The 27,858-nt window shown below is 34.8% G+C and overlaps 2 protein-coding genes across 2 annotated transcripts; one reads left to right on the top strand and one right to left on the bottom strand.

The window, feature by feature from the left end:
* Window positions 1-8,521: 8,521 nt before the first annotated feature.
* LOC105156237 (rust resistance kinase Lr10) lies at window positions 8,522-16,012 on the bottom strand. Its single transcript, XM_011072316.3, has 4 exons — window positions 15,193-16,012; window positions 15,070-15,096; window positions 14,313-14,961; window positions 8,522-9,131 (listed from the first exon to the last, which is right to left on the bottom strand). The coding sequence occupies exons 1-4, from the start codon at window positions 15,857-15,859 to the stop codon at window positions 8,645-8,647; spliced, it is 1,830 nt and encodes a 609-aa protein (XP_011070618.2). The 5' UTR covers window positions 15,860-16,012; the 3' UTR covers window positions 8,522-8,644.
* Window positions 16,013-16,098: 86 nt separating this feature from the next.
* LOC105156217 (G-type lectin S-receptor-like serine/threonine-protein kinase SD2-2) lies at window positions 16,099-25,112 on the top strand. The gene is made up of 5 exons (XM_088879044.1): window positions 16,099-17,014; window positions 17,187-17,222; window positions 17,755-17,784; window positions 20,454-20,573; window positions 23,726-25,112. Exons 1-5 carry the CDS (start codon window positions 16,228-16,230, stop codon window positions 24,766-24,768), a joined length of 2,016 nt encoding a protein of 671 aa, XP_088735170.1. The 5' UTR covers window positions 16,099-16,227; the 3' UTR covers window positions 24,769-25,112.
* Window positions 25,113-27,858: the final 2,746 nt, after the last annotated feature.

The following is a 27,858-nucleotide window of genomic DNA, read 5'->3' as shown; positions in this document are numbered from 1 at the left end:
TCTCGGTCTCCTTTCTTTTTTCTTTGCAGTTTCCATACAAGTCAAGCCTGTGAGCTAGTTTGAGGCAGTGAGCCAGTGCCTGTGGTTGAAGTCCAAGGTACAAAAACCTGCTTTCTCAGGTTCAAAAGCCGAGGTTCCTTTGTTTTGGGCAAGTCCAATTACAAACAAAAGAGAAGGATGTCCTCCAATTTAGCCCTCAAATTTGATAATTTGTTCCTCAAACTTGCTGTCAGCTCCTGCTATTTCAGATCGCAAATCTAAGCAATTAGGTCACTAAATCGATCAAGAGCATTACCAAAAGCCTCCTTGTTTCACCGCAGCAAGCCTACGCGACAACCTCTCATTTTTTCGATAAAACTTTGTTGCTTACCGCTCAGAAGCCCTCTCTCCAAGCACTGCTTAACCACATCCATACAAGTTGCTGATTTTATCCTTATTGCCTCGAACTGAAATCTATATATTCCACCCTCGAATACCATTGTCGCCTCACGGGTCAAGGTCCACCCAAAGGAGGAGTGGTTTGAGCTTGACTGAATGTCATTCTAAACCTTGGCTCTAGGAAACAGTTGCGACCACTTTGAACAGCAACACGCACGGTCAAGCTGTTCTTGGATTTTATGTGGGGCCTCCCTCGCATTGCACCAAGTGTATGGAAAGCCACTAAAGCATATATCCTGAAGCCCTCAATTTGCTAATGAGCTCGAGGTGTCATGCCTTTTTTTCCATGTTGGTGTACGATTTTGTTGAAATCTTCTAGACACAACCACGGATGAATACAACTCTGACCCAAGTAACGTAACAATTTCCACGTTTCTTTGCATTTGCACACCTTCCCATGCGCATAAACACCAGTAAACCTCCATTGTTCAGACTTTTTATCTACTTTAATTGAGGCATTTGTGTGAATTTGAGAGTATGATTGTATCCACACCTCAACATGTTTACGCCAAAGCAATAGAAGACCACTAGATTTACCTTGGGAGTCCACCCCCACTCCATAGTAAATCAATCTTTCCTTCAGCTTGTCATGTCTCCTCTTCTAGGACTTGGTTTTGGAGAGAAAAATCAACCCGAGGCTATGAAGCTTTAATATCTCGACAAGGTTTTGAACTATCGAAGGGGCCCCCCTTCCAACTAAGGATTTTCATAACTCCCAGCGAGACGCTCTGCAGTTTTCGCCAATAAAAAAGCAGAATCCTCATCTTCCAACAGAGCTTGTTTTTTTACCACATGACTCGCCCATGCACCAAATCAATTATAGTAATGCCTCATTTCATTTTAAGGCAATACACCTCCCCCTTTCGTATCGCCACCTCTCGTTGCAAACGTGAGAGGAATATTGATAAGAGTCGTTTCTAATAGTGTTAGTGGAGCATGTTAAGCCACCATATTCTCGATTTGCTGAAAATGTGACACAACTCCCTCTCTTCCACGATTCCTTTGCCCCTATCCATTACCTCACCACGGTTTGATGCGTTCATGTCCATATTGCACTGAGGAGCCTAAACATTGCTCTCTACCACTCTCCACTATCTTCACTGGCACCTCTCATTGTTGAGTGGGAACCCGAACTGTCATGTACTCCAAACACCCCAAAAATCTCAGCTCCTTTCCACCCGTACCTCGTTAAGTAGATGCCGATGACGTCTTCTTCCATCTATTGAAACTTAATGTTGCTTTAGGATGAAATCTGTTTGTCTTGAAAGCCTTCTTCTAACTGCTTCAAACAGTATTTCGCAATTCACCTAAGCATCCACATAATTAGCAGAAGTTGGGGAGCCTCTCATATGAAAATGTCATCAAATGCTCCTCTCCCATTCTGGTCTTAAGTTTAAGTGCCCAAGGTAGCAGAAGATAATGTTGATAGCAGCCCTGATTCTGTAATGTTACCCCCCATGCAGACTCTAATGGTTCCATCTCCAAGTCTCTGAATTTCCTAATTTTGTTGCCAATAAAAGTTGCAATCCCAAGATTCAACTTACTCAGCGGCAAATCATGTACATGGATAAGTCACACCAGCTAAGGTCGACGTGCATCGGATTCTCATTCACGTCCATGCTGCTTAGGACTAACACGTTCTTCTCAAAACTCCATGGGCAGCCTTTTAGGGCCTAATTCCTATCTAGGATATGATTAAACCGAAAGATCCATACCCTTCACCGGCATAAACTATAACGAAAAGACCACACTAACAAACCAGACAGAGAAAAAATGGGAACAAAACAACAGGGCAAACTAGAAACACAACTGTAGCAAGTTAGTATAAACATAAGGAACAAGATGAGAGTAAAGTGAACCAAACTGAAGAAAACCTTAACCCTAATCCCTAACTATAACACAAAGACAGAATAGATCCGCATGCACCGAAAAGGATAACAGTAGTAAAGCTATGAGCAGATGAAGAAGATGGCTCGAATCTCACTGGTTTTGATCATCGGTACAATACACCGGCATCGACTATTGTCAAAACGACAGACGACAAACCCTCAAACAAAGGGAACATCGACTCTCATGCAGGAAGAATTACTAGATAACTAATATTTACCATACTCTAAAATTCTTCTAAACAAATTCTATTATATATTGTTTCTTGTACAAGATTGAAGTGAGGAAAAAAATAAGCATTGAATACTAAACTTTATTATCCACTTATCCTAGTGATTTCATTAAGTATATTTATAATGTTAAAATAATTTAAAAAATAACTAATACAAATCAATAAATAGAAAAATCAATTAATGTGAGGTAACAAATATAAAGGTAACCTTATTGGAAGGTAATAAATTTTTCTAACCTTAAAACTAATATATAAGGTTATTTATGTATCCACACTAGTGCCTCTCATCATTGGTTGGGAACCTGCACCGTCATGTACTCCAAACACCCCAAAAATCTCAGCTCTATCGATTCCACATCCTCCATAATCAGTGATACGTGGAGTAAAAGACAAAGCAAGAAGACGATCAACACAAGCCCTGAATGAATCCTGACATCGTCAAAAGTTGAAGAGGGGACACCTAAAAGCCAGAAACACCAGCAAGAAGCAGAACTATAACATGAAGACCACCATAATAAACTAGACAGAGAACAAAGAGGAATAAAATGATAAGAAAAACTAGAGACAAAACCCTAGCAAGTTAGTATAAACAAAAAGAATGATACAAAAGCAACGCGAACCAAACTAGAGAAAACCCTAACACTAATCCCTAACTATAAGACAAAGACAGAGAAGACCCGCATGCACCGAAAAGGATAACAGCAGTAAAGCTATGACCAGATGGAGAAGACGACTCGAATCTCATTGGTTTTAATCATTGGTACAGTTCACCGGCATCGGCTCCTATCAAAACGAAGGACAACAAACCCTCAAAGCAAAGGGAATGTAGACTCCCATTCAGGAAGAATTACTAGATAAATTTTGATATTTACCATACTCTAATATTAAATAAATTAAATTATTTTAATGTTTGAATTTAAATTTTATATTCAAAATTTAATACCTATTTTTTGAGGGGGATAAATGGCAAAAAAAAGACTAAAAAACAAGCCAAAAAGCCCTTTATATTATGTAGACCCATAAAGGGGTATTTTAGTCCAAAGTGTCATTAAATATGGACTTATACCGCAGAAAATGAGTACCAAACGCACCAGATGCGCGTATGTTCCACTTCCCATTAGGTTTTAACAGAATGTGAGTTTTTTGCTGACTAAAACAAAATAGGAGGGGGTTTTTAGCCTATTCTCAAAATATGAGGATGTTTCTTGCAGACTTCTTACAACACAGGGGAATTTTATACATTTTGTCCAAAAAAATAAGTATTGAATACTAAACTTTATTATCCACTTATCCTGATATTTTCGTTAAATATATTTATACTGTTAAAATAATTTAAAGTAACTAATACAAATCAATAAATAAAAAAATCAATTAATATATAACGAATATAAAGGTAACCTTATTGGAGGGTATTAAATATTCCTAACCTTGAAACTAATATATAAGGTTATTTTATTCAAATTAAAAAAATGAAAGAAATTCAGACATAAATATAACATATATATATACTTCTCTGTATCTCCTTAGGACGACTCTCAAGAAAACAACATTGTAATCATATCATTGATATCAAGCCAAATATATTTGTATCTCCATTGTAAAATCAGTCCTTGAAATTGACACAGTTATAAGAAGCACGCATCCAAGAAAGACTTTAACCAAGCCTAGACCAAATGATAGGATTTAAATGAATGTTCTTTGCCCATAAGATGGGGCTGTGTGGTTGAAACCACAAGCTTGTCTCCATTTTATGAATGATTCACCACCCAAGAGCTTGACTATTTTATCTTCCTCCATAATTGGGACAAAGACTTAAGAAGTCATAAAACGTCTCTTTGGACAGTCAACATTTCGGTCTCAAAATGCTTTCAAAAGACTTTATGTTTGAAAGAAATAAAAAAAAATGACAATTTTAGTTTTGGTACCATTAAATTTTTAATTGTACCATTAAATTAGTTTTGGTACTCCATCAATTTTAGTCCTTGGTATTTGTTATTTTCTTTAGTTTTCTAGCAATTTTTGTTAATTTGACCGTAAAATCTAATGAAAAAGAATAATTTAAAGGGAAAATTGGGAAGGACTTTAACAATAAAAGGCCATATTTTGTAGGTTCGGACATTAATAAATAAGAAAAATTAGCAAAGATTAAGAGGAATGAGGAGAAATCAAGTTCCATCATCTCAAATTTGAGTACAGGTCTGTTCTAATGAGAATGTTAACGTGGAAAACATATATTTGAATGTGGAATTGAACTTCGATCCAGACCTTCTTACACCAAAATAAATTCGAAAAGAAGGTTTTGGGCATGCTCTAATTATTGGGTGAATCTTAAAATAACTAGTATGTCTTAATTTCAGATTTACCCAGTAATTAGGACATGCCCAAAACCTTCTTTTCAGATTTACTTGGTGTAAGTACTTAATTAAAGTCCAATACACTCATAATTATTGTAGTTAACAAATGTAATGGACCAAATTGATGAGGCTAAATATAAAATGCTAAAAAAGTTAATATAATAACATAGTCAAAAGTACGAAAAATGAAATTATCCCTCATAGTAGAAAGTAAAAACATGAGTCTTTGCATTATTTTCTCCACATCCTGCAAGTCCTATCTTTTGTATATTATATATATTATTAAATTTTTTATTTAATTTTAATTTTTTTTATAATATTTATTACATCCTATCTAATTTTGTAATTAATATAATTTGCTCCTAAATATTATAATGAACTTTAAATTTTATTTCGAATTTCAATCTATAATTTATTTTATAATTGAATTTAATTTTTTTAAAAATTATCAGTTAATCTTTCAATGATATACAAAAATCAGTCTAACGTCACGATCCATTATCTACTCTTCATATTCCGCAAGATGGGGTCTTTACTTCATACTTTGTAAGTCTAGTCTTCCCATTATCTCTTTTTATATTCCAAAAGTCTTAGTCTTCCCATTATCTTTTTTCATATTCCACAAGTCTAAGTCTTCCCATTATCTCTATTCACATTCCACAAGTCACAAAGTCAAAAATAAAAGTATTGGTTATAAAAATTAAGTGATATTGTTATTTAAATGTAGTATCTTTAATTTAGTTTCATTGTATATTAGAACAAATTTTCAAGCTGGGTGAATATTTTGAAACTTGCATTTCCGTATATTTTGAATTAGTCAACATATTTTAAATTTAATATTAAATTTAAAAATTATATTATTACTTTAATCAAATTTTGAATTTAAATTAATATGCAAAATTTAATACCTGTTTTTTTTAGGAGGATAAATAAAAAAAAAAAAAAAAGACACAAAACAAGCCAAAAAGTCCTTTATATTTATGTAGACCCATAAAGGGGTACTTTAGTCCAAAGTGTCATTAAATATGAACTTAAACTGTAGAAAATGAGCACCAAATGCACCAGACGCGCGTATGTTCCACTTCCCATTAGGTGTTAGCAGAATGTGAGTTTTTTGCTGACTAAAACAAAATAGGAGAGAGTTTTTAGCCTATTCTCAAAATAGGAGGTTGTTTTTTGCTAACTTTTTAAAATACAGGGGAATTTTATATATTTTGTCCAAACAAATAAGTATTGAATACTAAACTTTATTATCTACTTAACCTGGTGTTTTCATTAAGTATATTTATACTATTAAAATAATTTGAAAAATGACTAATACAAATCAATAAATAAAAAAATCAATTAATATGAAGTAATGAATATAAAAGTAACCTTATTGGAAGGTAATAAATATTCCTAACCTTAAAACTAATATATAAAGTTATTTTATTCAAATTAAGAAAATGAAAGAAATTCAGACATAAATATAATACATATATATATATATACTTCTCTGTATCTCCTTAGGATGACTCTCAAGAAAACAGCATTGTAATCATATCATTGAAATCAAGCCAAATATATTTGTGTATAGCAAAATTGATGGTGACTATAAATTTTTCCTTCATAAATCAGTCCTTGAAATCGACACAGTTATAAAAAGCAAGCATCCAAGAAACACTTGAACCAAATGATAGGATTCAAATGAATGTCTTTGCCCATAAGATGGGGTTGTGTGGTTGAAACCACAAGCTTGTCTCCATTTTATCAATGATTCACCACCCAAGAGCTTGACTATTTTATCTTCCTCCATAATTGGGACAAAGACTTAAGAAGTCATAACACGTCTCTTTAGACCGTCAACATTTCGGTCTCAAAATTTTTTCAAAAGACTTTATGTTTGAAAGACATTAATAAATAAGAGAGGCTTTAGAGAGTTGAATTAAAGAAAAATTAGCCAAGATTGAAATAAGAGGAGAAATCAAGTTCCATTATCTCAAATTTGAGTACAGTCGTAGTATACTTGGATGATATTGTGGTGTATAGTAAGACTTTAGAGGTAAAAAAAGCACCGGAGACAAGTTTTCCAAGTACTTAAGGAGAACGAATTGTACGTGAAGAAGGAGAAGTGTGCTTTTGCACAACATGAAGTCATGTTCTTGGGGCACATTGTGGGGGGGAGGCAAGCGGAGTCCGTTCTAATGAGAATGTTAACGTGGCAAAAATATATTTGGGTGTGGAATTGAACTTCAATTCAAACCTTCCTACACCCAAATAAATTCAAAAAGAAAGTTTTGCGCATGCTCTAATTACTGGGTGAATCTTAAAATAACTAGTATGTACTAATTTGAAATTTACCCCGTAATTAGAGCATGCCCAAAACCTTCTTTTCAGATTTACTTTGGTCTAAGTCCTTAATAGAAGTCCAATAAACTCATAATTATTGTAGTTAACAAACGTAAGGGACCAAATTGATGAGGCTAAAATATAAAATGCTAAAAAGATTAATATAATAACATAGTAAAGTACGAAAAATTAAATTATCCCTCATAGTAGAAAGTAAAAACATGAGTCTTTGCATTATTTTCTCCACGCATCCTGCAAGTCCTATCTTTTGTAATTATATATATTATTTTTTTTAATTATAATTTTTTCTATAATATTCAGTACATTCTATTTAATTTTTTAATTAATATAATTTGCTCCTAAATATTATAATGAACTTAAAAATTTTATTCAAATTTCAATCTATAATTTATTTATAATTAAATTTAATTTTTTTAAATATTATCAGTTAATCTTTCAATGATGTCACGATCTATTATCTACTCTTCATATTCCGCAAGTCGGGGTCTTTACTTCATACTTTGCAAGTTTGAGTCTTCCCATTATCTCTCTTCACATTCCACAACTCTGGTCCTGTCCTTGTTCTCTCTCATATTCAACGTCTTGAGTATTTGGTTAGGTTTGTAGAGTCATGATCTAATATGCATTTATATTTAAAATAAAGTTTGAATTTTCTAAATATATATTAGGATAAAGATTCAATTGGAATAAATCCTATCCGAGATATAATTTGTAGTTTTCCATATTATATATTGGTACATGAACTCTTATTAAGGAAAGGGTTGAGTACACCTATAAATAGATACATAATTGTGGGGTTAATTATTTTTTCATTAATAAAAAATAAATAAATTATATTAATATAATTTATTTAAATAGTATAATAAAAATATTACGAGTTGCGATTAGAAATGGCAACTCAAATTGAATTTTTTTTTTTTTAAAAAAAGGTTGAAGTCGTCGTCCGAAACCACGACCCCATGTATAATTATGTAATAATTTTAATTTTTTTAAGGAGAAGATCATTCAAAATATTATAGATGACCAAGTCAACATATTTTGACAAAGTTTTAATGTCTCATTGTACTCAATAGAAAGACAGAAGTGATCAATGAGAGATAGAATGTCATAACAAAAGGTAATAAAAAGAAACAACTACTAGAAAATCAAAAAAGAAAAAAGAAAAGAAAGACATTAGCGACGGACGGAGATTGGAACTTATGAGTCACAAAGTCAATACATCAGTTGATATTGATGACAAAGATGAGGACGTCTCCACTAATAAAGTTAGAACAGAAAAACCCAAAAAGAAAAGAGGACTGTGCATGAAGGAAAATAAGAATATAAATCACGTGCAATGCATGTGTTAATTATTAGTATACAAAAAAGAAGGAAAACAAGCATTTCACTCTGATTCTAATATGAGTGGCAACCCATTATGATACTGTCTTCCGCGCAATCCTGCAGCAGAACTGGTCGCATTTGTAGCTGGGAAGGGGTTTGGAGGCATATCGAGATTATGTCCATCTCCTTCCAACATTTGAACCGCTACTTTCATGGACGGACGATCTGTTGGATGCCATTGGATGCACCAAAGTCCAACAATAGTAACTTTCCTTGCTATGCTTCTGTCTTCTTCTTGCTCAATGTTTTGCCAAAGATCTTCTCCTACATTCAAATGATTATAAATCCACTGTGGAAAGTTCACTTGGCTGGTATTTGCTTCATGATCGACGTTTTTCCGACCTCCTACCATTTCAAGCAACAACATTCCAAAACTATACACATCCGACTTATACGACACCCTACCAAAAGTCCTCGACAATACTTCAGGTGCAATGTAGCCCATCGTTCCCCTGGCGGCCGTCATTGTTTGATGAAACCCATCCATACTCCCCACAAGAACAGCAGCCACAAGCAGAGGAATAAAAGGCAGAATACTTCAGACTCTGTTTTATTTTTTTTCTTTCTTTTCCTTCAGTTAGCTAAGTCGTGTTTTACAGCAGCACTTTCATCTATCCGTTAAGTATATTGACAACTAAGTGGTTGTTATTGTTAGTTGGGTCTTCTTGTATATAAGAGGCTTTTTTTTCTTCCTTGAATATACATATACAGAACTTCTCTTCTGTAAAACCAGCTGCAAGATCATTTTTCATTTTGATTTTACTTCTTGATTCCTTTCTCAACATGGCACCAGAGCGGGTGTAACAAAACACTCTGCCGCTTCTGCATTCTGTTTGTACCTTATCCACACACCACATCTTCATTTCTTGAACCAAGAATCAACACAAGAAATGACAGACAAAGAAGAAAAGGAAGAGAGAATTTCCACTGATGTAGGCATTCAAGAAAATGATAATCGTAGCATTTCTTTGGTATCTGCACCATTGAACGGGAACAATTACTTGTCTTGGGCAAGATCTATCAAGATAGCCCTTGGAGCGAGAAGAAAATTGGGTTACATTGATGGCACACAAACAAAACCGATGGAAGATAAAGAAGCCATTGAGCAATGGCAGAAAAATGATTACATGGTAGTCTCTTGGATATTGAATTCAATATCAAAAGAGATTGCAGAAGCATTCTTGTACGCAGAATCAGCAAGGGACTTGTGGGTTGAACTCGAGATGCGGTTTGGTGAAAGCAATGGTCCACTCCTGTACCAAATCCAAAGGGAAATTGCATCCATCTCACAGAAAAATTCCACTGTTGCTGCATATTTTACAAAACTCAAGAGGCTATGGGATGAATTGGGATCTTTAGACCCCCTACCTGTGTGCACTTGTGGAGCCAGCAAAAGAATGTCAGAAAGAAACGCTTCCTACCAATTGATTCAATTTCTCATGGGTCTCAATGACGTCTATGATCATACCAAGAACCAGATATTAATCATGGATCCTTTGCCTTCCGCTGCAAAAGCATATTCCATGGTGCACCGAGTTGAAAGACAAAGACAAGTTAATTCTGAATTTGCTGAAGTAGAAAAAGAAGGAGTTATGGCGGTCCAAATTTCTGAGACAAAACCACAAAGCAACATGAGGACAAATTTCAAGAAAGGACCTGCAGTTGATAAAAGGCAACTCCAATGTGATCACTGCAAAAGGAAGGGACATTTAAAGGAGGGATGTTTCGAACTTGTGGGGTACCCTGATTGGTACAAGAACATGACTGATCAGAGGAGAATTGGCAGCAGACCTGCGAATACAAGGATGAATAACCCAAGAATGAATCAACAAGCCAACAGTTTGCAGACAACCATGAATAATGAACCTGACACTAATTTTTCAGAAATGATCAGGAGAGAAATGCTCAAGATCATGCAGGACCAAAATAACAGCCAGATGAGTTCGAACTTCTCTGATTTCCAAGGTTATGCAGGTAACACTCTTGTCACCTCTGAATTATGGATCATTGACAGTGGGGCATCAGCCCACATGTGTGCATCTATAACTGCCTTTAAATACCTTCATAATCTTGATAATGAAGTTTCTGTTAATTTCCCTGATGGAACTAGCCAACAAGTAAAACTCTATGGAGAAGTTCAAATTACAGAAGACATCATACTAAAGAATGTGCTATATGTGCCTGCATTTAAGCATAATCTCCTCTCTGTCAATAAACTGTGTAATGATAATCACCTTAGTGTTCATTTCACAAATGAGACTTGTATTTTGCAGGACCTTGAGAGTAAAAGGATGATTGCTGTAGGTAAACAACGAGGGAGACTTTATGTGTTAGAAAGACAACCTCAGCATCACATGACAAAACATATTAGTTTGAACCCCTCTGCCAATGAAGAAAATTTGTCTGTTGGCATGTGTAACATGAACAAATGTAAGGCTGTGTGTAATGAAGTCCTATGGCACAATAGGTTAGGACACACTAACCTAGATGTATTGAGACGTATGAATCTTTGTAATAAGAACAACATTCAACAGATTAAATGTGAAATATGTCCATTAGCAAAGCAACACAGAACCTCTTTTCTGCTGAGTGAATCCAAAACTAAATCTGTTTTTGAGCTTATTCATGTAGATGTGTGGGGACCGTACAGGGAGTATTCCATCAACAATTTTGAATACATGCTTACAATAGTGGATGATTTTAGCAGAACTACTTGGGCCTACCTGATGATTCATAAATCTCAAACCCTCTCTAAACTTGAACAATTTTATAACATGATAATCACTCAATTTGATGCCAAGATCAAACGAATCAGAACTGATAATGGTACTGAATTTGTTAATAAGGAATGTCAAACCTTCTTCCATAAAAAGGGCATAATACATCAGAGAACTTGCATCCACACACCTCAACAAAATGGTGTGGTTGAGAGGAAACATCAACACTTGCTCCAAATAGCTAGAGCCCTTATGTTTCAAGCTAGCATGCCTTTAAAATTTTGGACTGAGGCTTTACTAATGGCTACATTTCTGGTTAATAGGTTGCCTACTCAAGTCTTAAACTGGAAAACACCCTATGAGTTACTTTACAACCACAAACCTTCTTATGATCATATAAAAGTTTTTGGATGCCTTTGCTTTATCACTAATACCTCACCCTCTAAAAGAAAGTTTGAACCTAGAGCTTTGAAGTGTGTTTTCTTAGGATATGTCCATGGCATAAAAGGATATAAAGTAATGGAACTTAGCACAGGGAATATCCATATTAGTAGAGACGTAATGTTCTATGAAAACATTTTTCCCTTTAAAACCTCCAAAGATGATAATAGTGACATAGTTTGTCCTTTGCCTGTCATTGATCAAATAGATGAGAGTGAAACCAGCAATAAACCTTTAGCTAATGATGTTATAGAACCTGAGGCTGATACTCACATACCTAGGAGATCCAACAGACCTACCAGCAAACCTAGCTGGATGAATGACTATGAGTGCTACAACTCTGAAAATTCTAATAATTTGCATATGTCACATGAAAACATTTTTCCCTTTAAAACCTCCAAAGATGATAATAGTGACATAGTTTGTCCTTTGCCTGTCATTGATCAAATAGATGAGAGTGAAACCAGCAATAAACCTTTAGCTAATGATGTTATAGAACCTGAGGCTGATACTCACATACCTAGGAGATCCAACAGACCTACCAGCAAACCTAGCTGGATGAATGACTATGAGTGCTACAACTCTGAAAATTCTAATAATTTGCATATGTCACATGTACACTCTTGTTTTGTGGAGAATCTGTCAAGTATACAGGAGCCAAAGGACTTCAAACAAGCTCAGGAGCAGGCTAACTGGAGAAAGGCTATGCAGGAAGAAATCAATGCACTTGAAAGAAACAGAACTTGGAAGATTACAGATTTGCCTTCTGACAAAAGAGCCATTGGATGCAAATGGCTGTATAAGGTAAAACTTAACCCTAATGGCACTATCGAAAGGTATAAAGCACGGTTAGTTGCTAAAGGGTACAGCCAAGTTGAAGGGGAGGATTACAATGACTGTTTTGCACCTGTTGCAAAAGCAGTCACTGTAAGGCTCTTCTTAGCTGTGGCTGTGGGAAAGAAATGGCCTATCCATCACCTTGATGTTAATAATGCCTTCTTGCATGGCACTCTTGATGAGGATATATATATGGAGCCTCCTCAAGGCTATAAAATTCCACACGGCAAGGTCTGTAAATTGGGAAAGTCCCTATATGGCTTAAAACAAGCATCTAGAAAGTGGAATGAAGAATTCACTAACAAGATAAGAGAATTTGGTTTTGAACAATGTAGTCATGATCATTGCTTGTTTATAAAAGGAACTGACACTAGCCTCATTGCATTACTGATTTATGTTGATGATATACTAATCACTGCTGCCTCTGAAAGCTCCATAATCACTGTTAAAGATTACTTAGATGACCTTTTTACAGTTAAGCACTTGGGAAATGCTAAATATTTCCTAGGACTTGAGTTAGCACGATCCACTGAAGGTTTAGTGGTAACTCAACGCAAGTATACTCAAGATATTCTAAAGGATGTTGGGCTCAACAATGGCAGGCATGTTGCCACTCCATTGCCTCCTGGACTGAAGCTCACAGTTGACACAGGGGCTGCTCTCACTGACCCTTCCAGGTATAGAAGACTGGTTGGCAGATTGTTGTACTTGAGTTTCACCAGGCCAGACCTGTGCTACGCTGTACAACAATTAAGCCAGCACCTTCAACATCCTTGTGAGAAGCATTGGGAGGCAGCAATTCATGTTGTCAGATATTTGAAAGGCACCATCTCAACAGGTTTGTATTTTCCCTCAACTACTGATTTTTCACTCAAAGTTTTTTGTGATGCAGATTGGGCTGCATGCCAAGAGACAAGAAGGTCCTTATCAGGGTTCTGTATTTTTGTGGGAGAGACTCCCATATCCTGGAAAACCAAGAAACAGACCACGGTGGCCAGATCGTCCGCTGAAGCCGAGTATCGAAGTATGGCTACTACCACCTGTGAAGTCACATGGCTGGTGTACCTTCTGAAGAACTTCGGTGTTAATGTCAAGACTCCCATTCCATTCTACTGCGACAATAAAGCCGCACTTCACATAACTGCAAATCCAGTCTTCCATGAGAGGACGAAACACCTGGAAATAGACTGCCATGTGGTGCGTAACAAGTTCAAGGAAGGGTTGATCCAACCAACTTATGTGGTGTCTAGACAACAAATTGCAGACGCCTTTACAAAATCATTGTCTTGCAACTCTTTCCTCCATTTGCGGTCCAAGCTATCCTTGGTCACCCTCAACCCAAGTCTATCTTGCGGGGGGGGTGATGAAACCCATCCATACTCCCCACAAGAACAGCAGCCACAAGCAGAGGAATAAAAGGCAGAATACTTCAGACTCTGTTTTATTTTTTTTCTTTCTTTTCCTTCAGTTAGCTAAGTCGTGTTTTACAGCAGCACTTTCATCTATCCGTTAAGTATATTGACAACTAAGTGGTTGTTATTGTTAGTTGGGTCTTCTTGTATATAAGAGGCTTTTTTTTCTTCCTTGAATATACATATACAGAACTTCTCTTCTGTAAAACCAGCTGCAAGATCATTTTTCATTTTGATTTTACTTCTTGATTCCTTTCTCAACATTGTTACTGCACTTTGTTCCTTGGAGCAGAGCTTGGCTAGGCCAAAATCACAGATCTTGGGAATGAAGTTGTGGTCCAATAATATGTTGTGGGGCTTGATGTCGAAATGGAGGATTTGTTGATCACATCCTTGGTGAAGATATTCGATGCCTTTGGCGATGCCTAGTGCAATATCTTGGAGCTTTGGCCAACTAAGGGAATTTCTCTTGAGATCTGCTTGGAAAATGAACTTTTCCAGTGAATCATTTGGCAGGAATTCGTATACGAGAACTCTTCTGAATCCTTCGGCACAAAAGCCCACCAACCGGACTACGTTGATGTGGTGTATTCTCCCAATTGTACCTACTTCAGTGACAAACTCCTCTCCGTTTCCCGTGGAATTGTTGAGTACCTTCACTGCAACATTTATTTCGTTCGACAGCTTTCCTTTGTACACAATTCCATAGCCTCCTTCACCCAGTTTTTCACTAAATTGATTAGTGATCCTTCGTACATCAGAATAAGAGAATCTAGTGGGCTTAAGGGCTCTGTAATCTTCCAAAAACTTCTCGATTTTCAGTTCATTCTCTTTGTTCACTCTAATTGATCTGTAAAGCAGCAAGAGAGCTGCGAATATTGTCACAACAAGAACAGAAGCCAACGTTGCACCTGTATAACAGAATGATAAAAATCAAAGATTTTCAGCACATCCCCTTATAAGGAAAATATAAAATATCAGGAAAATTTAAAGCTTCGAGTGGAAAAGGAAATCGTCACCTGGAAACAGTGGCTTGTTTGATCCTCCTGTGACCCACAGAAGCAAAACACAAAGTTTGCTTCAGAACTATGTTCCTGGAAAGAAAGATAGCATCCAACTTAGCTTTGGGATGAATGACATACCTGGATCGGTATTCACTTTGTCTATGCACTGGATTGGACGTCCGCTACTGTAATTTTTTAAGTTGCATCTTTGTCCGCGACGTTCACAGATGTCACATGCTGGTTCAGACCAGGCCAAGTGCAGATCGGTAGCATCAAATACATACCATGGAACAGATGAAATTTTGTGAATGCTGGTGCAAGAAGTCAAATCCCATTGATCATAGCCATCCAAATCGATTGCGTAGAAATAATGGCTGGAATCACTAAGGCAAGAAATGACGTTACCTAAATATATTTTTTGAACTGAACAGTTGAATAGATTGACATCAAATATGTTATCAGTGTCTAAAAAATGGAACGGGGAGACGGATAAGTTTAGATATGGTAGCTTCTGGGGAAGACATTTTCCAGGATCGTAAAGCTGAACCAATCGATCCACATAGTTGATTTTCTTCACTACAAATTTTAAAGAGAGAGGCAGTACAAGCACAGTATCATTTTTCTCATCACAATATACAGCAAAACCTGGATAGCCACAATATTCTGGGTGTTGATCTTTAAGCCTGAAAGGAGACTGAATTAACGGGCCACCTTTCCTGCATCTCGTCGGCATACAATCATCTGTTCGTACTCCAAGCAGTGGGAAGAACAAAATGAAAAACGCAAAGATAAGTAATACAGACATTTCGAATTTTGCAAAACTTCTCTGTATCTCCTTAGGATGACGAATGGATAAGGCTACTTCTTCTTGCGATTATATCAAACTGGTGGATGAGAGTTTGCCTCTGTGGAAATTGTTCTTAAATTGTCTGCATTTATTAGAAGGAAGCAACCAAGAAATACTTTACTGAACTTTAATTACTCCAGGGCCCTGCTTTCATTGTCTCTTTGAATGATTCAGTATCACGAACTTGACAACATTGCTCAATTATTGGGACGAGAGGACGACCAAGACTAGTCTTCCTTTCGCATCTTCTCTTCATATTCCACAAGTCCAGTCTTCCCTCTTATCTTCTCTTCATAATTCACCTCTCAAACCCCCCCTGCAAAATCATGTTTCTTACTTGCTTGATTATGGCCTATTTCCTTCATACATCCTATGGAGAGCATAATCACCAATGCCCACCTTCTTCCTGTGGCAGTATTCGCAATATTAGCAACCCTTTCAGACTGAAAGATGATCCAAAACACTGCGGCAGTCCCATTTATGAACTAGAATGTGAAAACAATACCGCCTCTGTATATCTTAAATCTCACAGACACCTTGTGAAAGCGATCAATTATTCCAACTACACCATTCGCCTTGTTGATGCTGGCATAACGAACGACAGTTGCTCTTTCCCTCAGTACTCTCTTGGTTTCTACGGTTTTTATTCTGGTTATCCTTATCATACAAGGACTCCCAACAACATAACTGATCCCTTTGGAAGCTCTTACAAGATAACAAGGTCTATTACTTTTATGAGCTGCCCTTATCCTGTGAATAGTTCTGGTTTGCTGGAAATTGATCATTGTTCCAGCAGAAACAATAGTTTCATCGACTCTACCAATAGAAGGCGAACATACATAAAGTTCGGTCCCTTGAATAGTTCATATGTAATGGATATGTGTACAATAGAACGCATAGTGATGACTTCAATGCCAGTTAAGGACGAAGAGAGTTTATCTCTTTCAGAAATCCATAGCTCTCTGCTATATGGCTTTGAACTTTCATGGATCATGTGTGCAGGGACCATAGCCGAGTCATCCACTATACGAGCTCTATGTTATTATGCTGAAGTGCAGTGCATCGCTTTTGCTTCCCCATGGCCTACACTATATCTTTATCCTCTATATTGCGGTAAGATGATAGTTGTTTTTTTCATGCATAGAAAGATAAACAACCATTACATCTATTTCTGCTGTTGCGGACACAGTTTTACTGATGTGAAGTTCGTTTATGATAATTTTTTTACACCAATTTTAATTATATGCTAAAATACAAATAAAATGTCCTTTCTATGAACACACAGGTCGCATGCCACTTTGGTTCGCCATTGCAGCTTCTTGTAAGTATTCTTTAACTATCTTTTATATATACTAAGAAGTGTGGCACATTCTATATGTGTACATAATTGTTTATATTTTCAATGTGGGTGCATCTAATATCCACAGTAAATCAAACTCCGCATTAATAGAAATATGACTAACTACAAATTCATAGAGTAAGAAAAATAGCCATTTAAACATATGTCGTAGTTATAATTAGAATATTGCAAAATTCATCAGTAGATTTTGAGTATCTATTGCAGCTAAATCTTTTACAAATTCAACAGTAGATTTTACACTAATATTTTTATCTTATACTAGTAAGTGTGGCACATTTTATTCTATTTACGTGCATAATTTTTTTTGTTTGTTATAAAATAAGATGAAATATTTTTCAATTGATTCCAATTTAAAGAAACAAAAGTGTAATTTTTTATTTTTTTGGAGGGAGATATGAACTGTAGTTTGAGTTTGATGACAGTTCTTTTAAATTCAGATATTACATAATTCTTTCTTCTACTCTAATAATTACAATGTATATTTGGCATGCAGGCACTCTTTGGATTCTTCAGTTCGTCTTTGGTGAGTTCTTAATTTGTCTATTTTCATTTCTTTTATGTTATTTCTTTTTATGTATCCATACTATAAAGAATAATACAAAATTAAAATCTATATAGCATATAAAAGTGTGAAGAAAATTAGCATTTTTTCATATTTGTACCCTTACAAAGTATTTTTAATTTTTAATAATAAACTAGTCGTTGTTGCACGCGGTCTCCGTGAGCATATAAAAAAGAATTGTGATAAGAAAAAGAAAATTCTAAATGAACTACATATGAAAAATGCTAAGCTATAACTTCAATAAATAAGAAAACATAATAAGTATATTTTTTTAATTATATTATATTATTGTTCGAGAACTTTTTAATGATAATTAAGAATCGGTTATAAATAGACAATCCTTATTGAAAATTGAAAAAACTATTCTGTAGTTCTAATTTCTTCAAACTATCTTCATATAATTTTAGGATAAACAATATCTTCAATTAAAATACAATAAAGAGGCAAATACAATTCTAAAGAAGGGATTCATATTCTTTACAAAAATATTTTATTAGGAATATATATATATATATATATATATATATGTTTATATTCTTCTCTAGCTTGTACGTTCAAATCTCTTCATAAATCTCTCATCTTCACTTCTCATCCTATTTTAGTCCCTCAATTTCCAGATGTACCATATTAGCCCCTCATCTTTTATATAGATCTCACAACTAGTGGTCATTTTGTCATTTCAAGCAAAAATCAATTAGTCCATCTCTATGCTATCAATTTGACCCAACATGCTTTCAAAATAAAATTAAACCTAGTTTTATAAATTCATACCTTGTTTTGACTATCTTGTTCATGAAAATTTCAAATTATCGATTTTACGGGCTTCCTCCAATCACACTACTGCAGTAGATAGTTTGTAAGTACTTGGCTCCTTCAGCAATAATCAGCATAACTCTATTTCGTTTCCTATCTTAGGACATAAGAGCACTCCAATATAGTGACTTAATAAAATTTTGAATAATGTAAAAAAAATGAATGATTGAGGATCAAATTGTAACGGGCCTATGTTGGAAGACCAGAATCGAATAAGTTGTAATGTTTGAGTACTAAAAGTGTAATTATCCCGTTCAATAATTAGTGGCAACACAACATAATTTATTAGTCAGAGTGACTGATTATATTGTGGGAAACACACAATCTAATTTAAATAAAATTTTTGTAAGAATTTATTGGTTATAAATATTGAACCTTTCTAGTTCTTAATTAATGCTGCTGGTAAATTAAATCTTGAGGCGTTCCTAAGGTCGTTTACTGATTAGAGAATTAGTCAATGGACCTTCGAGGTGAGGCTGTTAGATTGAAAAGAAGCCTTTAATTTGTTGAAGGAATATGTGAAATATTACATAGATATATATTCCTCTATTGGAGGAGACAACTATTTAACCTCTTATAGAAATGATTACTTTACTCTTTGGGGACATCACCATACACTTAAAAATCTTAACAACTGAAATTCTAAAGACTCGACTTATTTTCTGAAGAATTAGAGAAGCTGATATCATCTACTTCCTATCTCTTTATTTATAATAGCCTGTAGACTTCTATCACGAACTTCAAACTTATTTTAGATGATGTCATTGCCTTTATCACCTAATTTGGTTCTTCAAGCTGCGATCATCATGGCTTGTTGGTCATTTGCTAGCCAGCTAGTGTCCTTCTCATATTTTACAGTTGACGTCTTTGTCTTCTTCTATAGATAGTCTTCCTTTTGATTTTTTATATCTTGAGGTTTTTCCTTCACGTTATAAAAATCCTTTCTCTTACCCTTTTCTGGTTTTGATTTGGGTTTTTGTTGGGTTACCCAAATCTTCGTGCCGAACAAAAGCTTTTTCTATTTTTCACAATAAGGGCATATGTGATTATGCCATTGTCCAACATGCATCATGCTGCATGCCTTATTCCTTGTGGCTTCTATTGGAAGCATTTATTCTCCAAAACGAGCATCCTTTTCTTTTCGAACAAGCTTTCTGTGAACTTCGCGCTTTTTCCTGTCATAGAGTTTAACAGGAAGGATTTGTTTTCTTTATTTAAAAATATTTAAAACGAATATTTCACTTTGTCCATCTAAGGGAGACAAACCCAATATTGCCAAACTCTTCAAGTGGATATATATCATCATATGATATCAGGGGAGCTTCTCGTATGATAGCCTTAACATTATTTAATGCTACCATGTCACGTCAATTTGATGTAATGAAATGCCGAATGAGACCCTTTTCCTTCAAATTTTCAAGTCTCTTAAGCTCTAAGATTTCTCATCATTTGGGGTGGGGATTATTCTACCATGCGTCCATGGTAATCCATTCTGGAACTTTTGAGATTTTTGAAAATCCTGGGAAGATAATCTGAACTGAAGTAAGAGCTCCAAAATTATACCATTCTTGAACTTCTTTTGATTTCGATCCCTCGGGCATCAATTCGCTTATATTTTTTGGATCCTTCTACTACGGTCTTGCTTGGGTTGACTCCTTTGCGGGAACCAAGTTTTTTCACATTCTCAAGTACACCTGCCAAGCAAAAACAGAAGATACTAAACTATTACTACTAACCTTAGATGTGTCTGTCATCGACTTTAGGTTAATCTCTACTTTTTTTATCCTAAAGGTGCTGGGTTTGACTTGAATTATCAGGAATTTTCACCCGGTCCGATGATGGCCTCATGCAAGCAGTACTTGAATCTGCCACAAGAAATTTAGAGCCTTGTTCTCTAACTTCAAGTTTTGAGCCATGCTCTCGGGCCATCATTGAAGGTGATTCCTTTCGATTTTGTTCTAGTAAGTTGTTACATTACAAGCTAGAAGCAAGTTTGGCTTCAGATGGTGATCAGGACAATGTCAAGATTAGCTTGTTGGACTTACTTAGCTATTTGGGCTTTAACCATCAACTGTCCAAATTTCCTATCAAACTCTTCAGGATTCTCCCTAAGATGTCTGAGCCTTATGATAATAGAGTTTGTTTCAGATGCCTCTATCCTTTGTTAAGAAATCTACAAGAATATTTTCATGAGATTTAATAATAATATTATAACAATAATATTTATGTTCAGATTGCCATCTAAAAATATGAGCTTTCTAGATTTTTTATTCAAATTTATTTTTAAGAGTTTTAACATTCATATTTTCAGCTTTTAAAGTAAATTCTTTGGCTAGTAAGAACATAGCTCATTTCTTAAACGATTTCCAAATAGAAAAGAACTCCTTCTCATTGATATGCCGAACTTTGGTTTATTGTTCAGTGAGCAACCCTCCTGTATATCTTCATGGTTCTTCACTAGTAGTCATTTTCTTCATGAGCATTGCTACTCATCTATAGTCATTGGCGTCAGTATAGACTACCAATTCATCTTCGTCATGTGGCACGGCAAGCTTTGGTAGGTTATCGAAAACCTGTTTCAGCTCACGGATCTTTTGGGTGTGAATTTCCTCCCATTTTCACTTTGAACTTTCTATTTTTTCAAGAGTGGTTTGAAATCCTTTATGTATTTTGCAAGATTCTTATTAAAGATTTCTACAAGATCAACAACTTCCAAGAAGCTTTGAAATTGCTACTTATCTTTAAGACTAGGATGGATTTTATTTTTCCATCCAAACTATGCCCGTTTTTACACTTTGCCGTTGAAACTTTTTTTTTTATCTCAACTTTGTGAAATTTGCAATTCCATGTATGACTATTTTTTATTTTTAATTTTTCTACCACAAAAATATCACAAGGTGTGCATACGTAAAAAAATATCGCATCACATAACCTTTAAATATTACATGTGCACTGCATGTGCTGGTTTTTTTATAGAAAATTTAGTTGAAAAATAGTTATAAATGACAAAATTCAAAACTTCTAAAGTTGAGATGGTGAGTAGACACAAAAAAAAAAAAAAAAAAAATTGATGACAAAGTGCAAAATGATCATAGTTCAGATAGCAAAATATAATTAAACCTTAAAAATATAAGAAAGATTCCGAATTTTCTCCACAATGTGTTCCTGCAACTTATTACCTATTTTGTCAATAAGAAGTTTTAGAAATTCAATTTTATTGACAACTATAATGTTTTTCTTTTTAGCAACCACTAAGCTCTTTCTATGACATACATTAGAAAATATTTAAAGATGTTTATGATGATCCTGTATAATTTTAGATGCAATAAAAATATCGTCTATATACAAACATAAACTCAAGACAATCTTTTAAAAGAATATCCATTTTCCTTTGACATATCTGGGGTGCGTTAGCAAGTCCTATAGGATGTATGTTTCAAATATATTGTCCTTGTGGTGTGAAAAATGCAATATATTTCTTTCAATCATCTTGCATCTTAATATAATAAAACCAATATCTGCAATCAAACTTGAAAAACACTTTAGCACCTTTACTCCAGTCAGTTAACTCTTCTCTACCTGGGATTAGGCTTGTCAATGGGCGGGTATCGCTCTACCTGGACCCAAACTCAACAAATACCCATAACAATTTCTTCATACCCTACCCTATAATATACTCATAGGGTCTTATCAAATTATACCCAAAAGAATTGGGTAGAATTTGGGTTATAACTATTTGAGGTCCACTTAATTTTGTCTCTTTTACAATATATTTAAATTTACATTCAAGTCAAACAATTATGTTACTAAATTGACTTATTAGCAGATTTTCCTAACCCATTGGAGATAAATTAAAATTAATTACTTAAATTTCAATAGGTGCAAATTGATTATCTTTGAAATTTAAATAATGAACTTGATTTTTTTCAAATGATAGACCAATATTTATTTTAGATAAGAATCTTAAACTTGCTCAAATAAAGGACCGATATTATTAACTGATCATGAAATTGAGACAAGTTCAAAATAAGAATGAAGACACAAGAGTTGGTAAAATAAAATTAAAATTAAGTATAATATGTCTAACTTTCATTTAAATATCTAAAGTATAATTTGAATTTGCATTTCCAGTCAACTTTGATTTGATGAATTTTTAATAATTTGACTTAAACAAATTTTACTTATTCCGTATATTACTCAAATTTAACTAAATTACATTTCGTCCGTATTCTTTTTATTTATTACATGTCAAGTTAAATTTTGCGTAATTTCATCATAAAATTAATTTTGAGTGATTACGAAATCAATATGAAAAGCTCTAAGATATTTGGTCAAAATTTCAATAAGTAATTAACATAAATAAAATCTCTAATTAAATAATTATATACTATTTATTTTTTAAAATATTAAATAAATTTAGTTGATTGATTTACTAAAAAATTACAAATTGAATTTTTAAGTAATGGATAAATGAACATCTTTGGGCATTAGACTATATCAATACCCATGGGTATTTTAGGGTATGAAACCATCACCATACCTTTGGATATTTTAGGGTATTAGACCTTAATACCCAGTCATTTAATTTCATGGGTTTAGGGTAGGGTAGGGTCTCTTACCCATTGCGTAGGGTAATGCCCTACTCATTGACAAGCCTACGTGTGATGTAATAGCCATAAAATTCTAGTATTTTATTAATACCTAGATAGTTTATTAGTAACCTGGGTTTACCTCTTTTTATCTCACCATAGTTTCTTACCAAAAAATCAAGATTACTGTGAACAGAGACTCTAGGCTTAATGAGTTTAAGATTAATATGCCCCTTGATGATCTTTTGCATATCCTTCTTATTCTTCAAGTTCATCTAGACAGGTTTGTATCGAACACACTCGTAATTAGATTAGAAGAGAGTGTTAAATCTAGATCAAGGAAAACCCAATTGGATTCTGTCAACACTTGGGGATGCATCGTTTACCTGATTTTGTTTGATTAAATAGTTCCCATGAACTCCTCTCTTCAACAACTATTATTCCCTATATATGCACTTTAAGTGTAAGTATGCTGATCATGCCAATATTATTCTTTTTAGTGTGCACAGTTGCACTAAGGATCGTAATTGGAATGCCTTGCATGTTGGTGCTTCTAATCCATAAACTTTGGAAAACACAACGTTTGTCAAAGTTTGAGATAATAGAAGGCTTCCTACAAAGTAACAACAACCTCCTGCCAATCCGGTACTCCTACTCAAACATAAAGAAAACGACGAGAGGTTTTCGAGAAAAACTAGGTGAAGGAGGCTATGGTTCTGTTTACAAAGGAAAGCTCCGCAGCGGCCGTGATGTTGCAGTTAAGGTACTCAACAAACCCAAAGAAAATGGGCAAGATTTCATCAATGAAGTTGCAACCATTGGAAGGATCCACCACGTAAATGTTGTTAACCTCGTAGGATACTGTGCTGAAAGATCCAAACGTGCCCTTGTATATGATTACATGACTAATGGTTCACTTGACAAGTATATCATGAGTCGAGAAAGAACTAATTCGCTAAGCTGGGTGAAGAAGTATGAGATTGCGGTTGGAGTGGCTCGTGGGATTGAGTATTTGCATCGAGGTTGTGACATCCAAATCTTGCATTTTGACATCAAGCCTCATAACATACTTCTTGATGATAACTTCAACCCTAAAATCTCTGATTTCGGGCTTGCTAAATTTTACTCCACCGAGAAAGCTACAGTGACTTTAACTGCTGCTCGAGGAACGATAGGATATGTGGCTCCTGAACTGATCAACAGAAACATTGGTGAAGTATCGTATAAGGCAGATGTTTACAGCTTTGGAATGTTGCTAATGGAAATGCTAGGCCTAAAGAGGGATATCGTGGCGGATAAAGATGAATCTAGTCGATATTTCCCATATTGGATCTACGACCACTTCAATAAAGGCAATGACATTGAGACTGGAAATGCTGACGAAATTGACGATGATGATGATGTTGATGAAGATGAGGATGCAAGGAGAATCACCAAAAATATGACGATTGTTGGACTATGGTGCATACAGATGAGTCCAGTTGATCGCCCGTCTATGAGTGAAGTAGTGAAGATGCTTGAAAATGGGAACGAGAATTTGTAAATTCCTCGTCGGCCTTCTCAATCACCTCAGGTTTCATGGAACGATGATCAAATTTGGGAAACAATGTCGACCGATTCAATAGCGTTACTGGGTGATGATGCTTCCAATGATGAATAAAGGTAATTATGGTGGTGGAAAATTAGTCTATCATATCATTTGTGGAGTTGAAATAATGTCCATTAAAAGGACAAAAAGATTGGGCTACAGTACATTCGAATAGTATTATGTGATTGTTATATTTGCTACAGTTATGGGCCACTGATGTTGTATTTTGTAGAACGATGTAGCTTCGTATCATATTGATTAGAATATTACAATATACATATGCAAAAAAATACAAGCAACTCTCTGTGATATTGTAAATGAACAAATTAATTTCTATCACACAAAAAAAAAATAGCAATTTATCCTCTTGTGCTTTTCAAAATGTAGCAAGGGGGTAAATTGCTTCAACTTAACTATAATTAACACAGGAGGGTAAATTGCTTCTTTTTCTTTATAGATAAATAATCAGCTCATTTACAATATCACATGGAATAAATTGCATTAAGCCATATAGGTGTGTCCGTGCTGAATAGAAATCTTGGTCCCTGAATTGGCCATACAAGATTTGCTTCGTTTTTAAGCAATACAATGATATCCTTGACAAAGTTATTAGATTTTTGGTAAGTCACTTTATATTTTATAAAAGCAGAATAGGCATTGTATTGGACAAGACACGAAGTATAACTCATATCCATAGAAAATTTGATGATATGTAGATAAATCAAACAAAGGGGTTTAATGTAATTTAGTTCCTTGTCATATTGCAAACCAATAAATTACCTAGCCCTTTTTGTTTTTTGAAATAAAATATTTACCTCCCTGTTTAGAAAGGCAAATTACTCAATTAAAATTATTAAATATAATATTTAAATAAGAAAGAAATCCACTTGTTTATATATGAATTCCATATGTTTTTAAACATTAAAAATGAAAATATAGCATTAGGACCAAACTTGTTATAAACATTTCAAATTGACTTTCATAGTTCCAAAAGTAGTTTAAGAAAATTGAAAGTGTCTTATGATATGAATGCAAGATTTTCAAAGTTAATGTTTATGATTGAATAAGGTTTCAATTAATAATTTATTAAAAAATCTTTGTTGAAATAATATAGGTTGTACTAATATATATATATATATATCTCTTAACAAATTTTAATTTAATTCTAAACAAAATTTGGCTTTTCCCAATGAAAAATGAAAACTAACATCATTGAGAAAAGTATATAATTTCTTGTAATATTTTTTCCACATTAATTATAGATCTCTCACTTAGAATGATTTTAGTTATAACTTATAAAATCACAATCATTTAAGTTTAGAATTATAGTACTTAGCTGATGACATATTTGTTCTGGTTTTTTCTTGGAAAAATAGATTGTGGTGGTTTAGATTATTTCATATATGATAGGATAGTACACAATGCACCAACTAAGTAGCAGGATGCTAAGTAGATTGTACTTTTCAATACCCCGTTGCAAACTATCTTTCTAGAATTCGTATTAATAAAACGATATTTTCTTCTAATGTTTACAGCACAAACATGCCTGAAAGATACCATGTTTGTGGAGACAAGAAGCTAAATCAAAGTGGGACGTAAAAGAAAATCGAATCCTTTCCATAAACAGCAACAAGTGATCAATGCATACAATTTAAGTTATTTTGTTATTGTCACATTGATCTTGTCGTTGAATTGTATCCGCAAATTAGTGGTAGGTAAGCGGGTAGAATTGATTTTACACCCCCTAGTATTAATTGCTAGAGTAGCATAAATATCTCCAAATTTCATTGTAAAAAGGACTTTGAAAGGAAAATAGAAATTTTAGGGAAAAAGACTAATTTCTAGCGTGTGAAAGAGGTTGGCGTGTTTCAATTTCAAGTTTTATTTTTCCTCCATCAAGTTTGGCGCCGTCTATGGGAAACTTGATCTAAACATTGGAGATGAATACTCGATCACGAGCTAGGAGTGGGAATGTGGGACACGCAAAGCTCAAACGAGGAGGAGAGAACCATGTGTACATAGGCTACATCCAAGAGAACCTACATGCTCACAACCTTCAGGATGCACAAATGAACGGCCGGGAATAGCAAGATCGTGGAAGTTTTGGTGTTCCACCTCCACCACTGCTAATCTAGATAACTCCCAAAGCACTTCGCCAACTAGCGAAAGACGCTTCCACTCAAGCTGTCAATAGGGTTGTGGATTAGTATGTCGCAGAGTATGCTTGCCCCCCCCCCCACCTGATCTTGGTGTTTCTACCTCTCTACCCATTGAACTATTTTGTGATAACAAGGCGGCTCTGCACATCCTGGCCTGACACATAGAACTGGACTGCCACTTGATTCCTTATGCGTATAAAGAAGATTTTATCGCTCCCTCTTTCTTACGGAGTTCGCTGCAGCTAGCCGACCTGTTCACCAAGGTGTTGCCTTTATCTTCCTTTAACACTTTACTCTCCAAGTTGGGTTTGTTCTCGATCGAACCACGTCCAACTTGTGGAGGGGCTGTTGAGAGTTCGACCTCTCGACCAAATCGCCCGAAGATCGCATCTGATGAGATCGCTACCTCACCTGCCAGTCTCAATGAGATCGCATCTAATGAGGTCGCTACCTCATCCACCGGTCGAAATGAAGTCCAAATCCAGGTCGCTAATTTTGAGGTCCAAGAACCTTCCACTCATTCCCAGGTCGCATGTCATGAGGTCGCCGAAAATTCTTTTGCAGTTTTATTAGATTCGGGGTAGATTTGTTTTAACCATTTTTGTCCTTTTCTGCAACAATATTTTGTTAGTTTGTTAGAGGAGGTTATACCAATGTATATTTATATCGTTTGCATAGCTGCATAAATTTTTGATTGGCAACATATACAAAATTTGGAGTGATTTTCCCTACAATGGCTGCCTTCTTGCTTCCTTCACACTCAATCACACATATTTTATCACACACGAGTAGTTAGAGATGGAAGAGAGTTTGTGTTATCATAAACTATTTTTTTCAAAAATCTAGTTATCATCCAGATAACTAACTAATGCAAAGTTGTGCGTAA

The sequence above is a fragment of the Sesamum indicum genome, linkage group LG1 (genome assembly GCF_026168435.1).
Source record: "Sesamum indicum cultivar Baizhima isolate 11 linkage group LG1, ASM2616843v1, whole genome shotgun sequence".
Lineage (NCBI taxonomy): Eukaryota > Viridiplantae > Streptophyta > Magnoliopsida > Lamiales > Pedaliaceae > Sesamum > Sesamum indicum.
Note: the sequence above shows the minus strand (reverse complement) of the source record. Positions and strands in the feature narration are given on the sequence as shown.

What these genes read in the sequence shown, in the direction of transcription:
- LOC105156237 (XM_011072316.3), bottom strand. Translation starts at nt 15,859, where the DNA reads ATGTCTGTATTACTTATCTTTGCGTTTTTCATTTTGTTCTTCCCACTG. An exon ending in CAAAGTGAATACCGATCCAG is followed by an intron (nt 15,097 to 15,192) that starts GTATGTCATTCA and finishes TGTGGGTCACAG; the next exon opens with GAGGATCAAACAAGCCACTG. An exon ending in GAACAAAGTGCAGTAACAAT is followed by an intron (nt 9,132 to 14,312) that starts GTTGAGAAAGGA and finishes TCTTGTGGGGAG; the next exon opens with TATGGATGGGTTTCATCAAA.
- LOC105156217 (XM_088879044.1), top strand. Translation starts at nt 16,228, where the DNA reads ATGTTTCTTACTTGCTTGATTATGGCCTATTTCCTTCATACATCCTAT. An exon ending in GTTCGCCATTGCAGCTTCTT is followed by an intron (nt 17,223 to 17,754) that starts GTAAGTATTCTT and finishes TTTGGCATGCAG; the next exon opens with GCACTCTTTGGATTCTTCAG. An exon ending in GATTCTTCAGTTCGTCTTTG is followed by an intron (nt 17,785 to 20,453) that starts GTGAGTTCTTAA and finishes TTGAATTATCAG; the next exon opens with GAATTTTCACCCGGTCCGAT.